The 2,873-nt window shown below is 51.9% G+C and overlaps 1 protein-coding gene across 1 annotated transcript; it reads left to right on the forward strand.

Annotated features, from left to right (window-relative positions):
• Positions 1 to 1,643: 1,643 nt before the first annotated feature.
• Positions 1,644 to 2,331, forward strand: LOC125384156 (negative elongation factor E-like). Its single transcript, XM_048402638.1, has 2 exons — positions 1,644 to 1,815; positions 2,153 to 2,331. The coding sequence occupies exons 1-2, from the start codon at positions 1,644 to 1,646 to the stop codon at positions 2,329 to 2,331; spliced, it is 351 nt and encodes a 116-aa protein (XP_048258595.1).
• Positions 2,332 to 2,873: the final 542 nt, after the last annotated feature.

Below are 2,873 nucleotides of genomic sequence, written 5' to 3' on the forward strand. Positions count from 1 at the left end.
AGACAAGGATGGTGACAAGAGACAAGGATGGTGACAAGAGACAGGGATGGTGACAAGAGACAAGGATGGTGACACGAGACAAGGATGGTGACACGAGACAGGGATGGTGACAAGAGACAGGGATGGTGACAGAGACAAGGATGGTGACAGAGACAAGGATGGTGACAAGAGACAGGGATGGTGACAAGAGACAGGGATGGTGACAAGAGACAGGGATGGTGACAAGAGACAAGGTCGGTGACAGTGACAGGAATGGTGACAAGGATGGTGACAAGAGACAGGGATTGTGACAAGAGACCACGATGGTGACACGAGACGGGGATTGTGACAGAGACAAGGATGGTGACAGAGACAGGGATGGTGACACGAGACGGGGATGGTGACACGAGACGGGGATGGTGACAGAGACAAGGATGGTGACAGAGACAGGGATGGTGACAAGAGACAGGGATGGTGACAAGAGAAAGGGATGGTGACAAGAGACAGGGATGGTGACAAGAGACAAGGTCGGGGACAGTGACAGGAATGGTGACAAGGATGGTGACAAGAGACAGGGATTGTGACAAGAGACCACGATGGTGACACGAGACGGGGATTGTGACAGAGACAAGGATGGTGACAGAGACAGGGATGGTGACAAGAGACAGGGATGGTGACACGAGACGGGGATGGTGACACGAGACGGGGATGGTGACAGAGACAAGGATGGTGACAGAGACAGGGATGGTGACAAGAGACAGGGATGGTGACAAGAGACAATGTCGGTGACAGAGACAGGAATAGTGGCAAGGATGGTGACAAGAGACAGGGATGGTGACAAGAGACCACGATGGTGACACGAGACGGGGATGGTGACAGAGACAAGGATGGTGACAGAGACAAGGATGGTGACAAGATACAGGGATGGTGACAAGAGACAGGGATGGTGACAAGAGACAGGGATGGTGACAAGAGACAGGGATGGTGACAAGAGACAAGGATGGTGACAAGAGACAGGGATGGTGACAAGAGACAGGGATGGTGACAAGAGACAGGGATGGTGACAAGAGACAAGGTCGGTGACAGAGACAGGAATGGTGACAAGGATGGTGATAAGAGACAGGGATGGTGACAAGAGACCACGATGGTGACACGAGACGGGGATGGTGACAGAGACAAGGATGGTGACAAGAGACAGGGATGGTGACAAGAGACAAGGATGGTGGCAAGAGACAAGGATGGTGACAGAGACAGGAATGGTGACAAGGATGGTGACAGAGACAAGGATGGTGACAAGAGACAGGGATGGTGACAGAGACCACGATGGTGACACGAGACGGGGATGGTGACAGAGACAAGGATGGTGACAGAGACAGGATTGGTGACAAGGATGGTGACAAGAGACAAGGATGGTGACAAGAGACATGGATGGTGACAGAGACAGGGATGATGACAAGAGACAGGGATGGTGACAGAGACAGGAATGGTGACAGAGACAGGAATGGTGACAGAGACAGGGATGGTGACAAGAGACAAGGATGGTGGCAAGAGACAAGGATGGTGACAAGAGACAGGGATGGTGACAGAGACCACGATGGTGACAAGGATGGTGACAGAGACAAGGATGGTGACAAGAGACAGGGATGGTGACAGAGACAGGGATGATGACAAGAGTCAGGGATGGTGACAAGAGACAAGGATGGTGGCAAGAGACAGGGATGGTGACAGAGACAGGAATGGTGACAAGGATGGTGACAGAGACCACGATGGTGACACGAGACGGGGATGGTGACAGAGACAAGGATGGTGACAGAGACAGGAATGGTGACAAGGATGGTGACAAGAGACAAGGATGGTGACAAGAGACAGGAATGGTGACAGAGACAGGGATGGTGACAAGAGACAAGGATGGTGGCAAGAGACAAGGATGGTGACAAGAGACAGGGATGGTGACAGAGACAGGAATGGTGACAAGGATGGTGACAGAGACAAGGATGGTGACAAGAGACAGGGATGGTGACAGAGACAGGGATGGTGACAAGAGACAAGGATGGTGGCAAGAGACAAGGATGGTGACAGACACAAGGATGGTGACAAGAGACAGGGATGATGACAAGAGACAGGGATGGTGAAAAGAGACAGGGATGGTGACAAGAGACAGGGGTGGTGACAGAGACAAAGATGGTGACAGAGACAAGGATGGTGACAGGGATGGTGACAAGAGACAGGGATTGTGACAGAGACAGGGATGGTGACAGAGATAAGGATGGTGACAGGGATGATGACAGAGACAAAGATGGTGACAGAGACAAGGATGGTGACAGGGATGGTGACAAGAGACAGGGATTGTGACAGAGACAGGGATGGTGACAGAGATAAAGATGGTGACAAGAGACAGGGATGTTGAAAAGAGAAGGGCTGGTGACAGAGACAAGGATTGTGACAGACACAGGGATGGTGACAAGAGACAGGGATGGTGACAAGATACATGGATGGTGACAAGAGACAAGGATGGTGACAAGAAACAGGGATGGTGACAAGAGACCACGATGGTGACACGAGACGGGGATGGTGACAGAGACAGGGATGGTGACAAGGATGGTGACAAGAGACAGGGATGGTGACAAGAGACAAGGATGGTGACAAGAGACAGGGATGGTGACAGAGACCACGATGGTGACACGAGACGGGGATGGTGACAAGAGACAGGGATGGTGACAGAGACAGGGATGGTGACAGAGACAGGGATGATGACAAGAGACAAGGATGGTGACAAGAGACAAGGATGGTGGCAAGAGACAAGAATGGTGACAGAGACAGGAATGGTGACAAGGATGGTGACAGAGACCACGATGGTGACACGAGACGGGGATGGTGACAGAGACAAGGATGGT

This window comes from Haliotis rufescens, unplaced genomic scaffold, assembly GCF_023055435.1.
Source record: "Haliotis rufescens isolate VD_foot unplaced genomic scaffold, xgHalRufe1.0.p SCAF_28, whole genome shotgun sequence".
Taxonomy (NCBI): Eukaryota; Metazoa; Mollusca; class Gastropoda; order Lepetellida; family Haliotidae; genus Haliotis; species Haliotis rufescens.

Coding starts and splice junctions, on each gene's coding strand:
- LOC125384156 (XM_048402638.1), top strand. CDS start 1,644: ATGACAAGAGTCAGGGATGGTGACAAGAGACAAGGATGGTGGCAAGAG. Junction 1,816..2,152: donor CAGGAATGGTGACAAGGATG/GTGACAAGAGAC, acceptor GGGTGGTGACAG/AGACAAAGATGGTGACAGAG.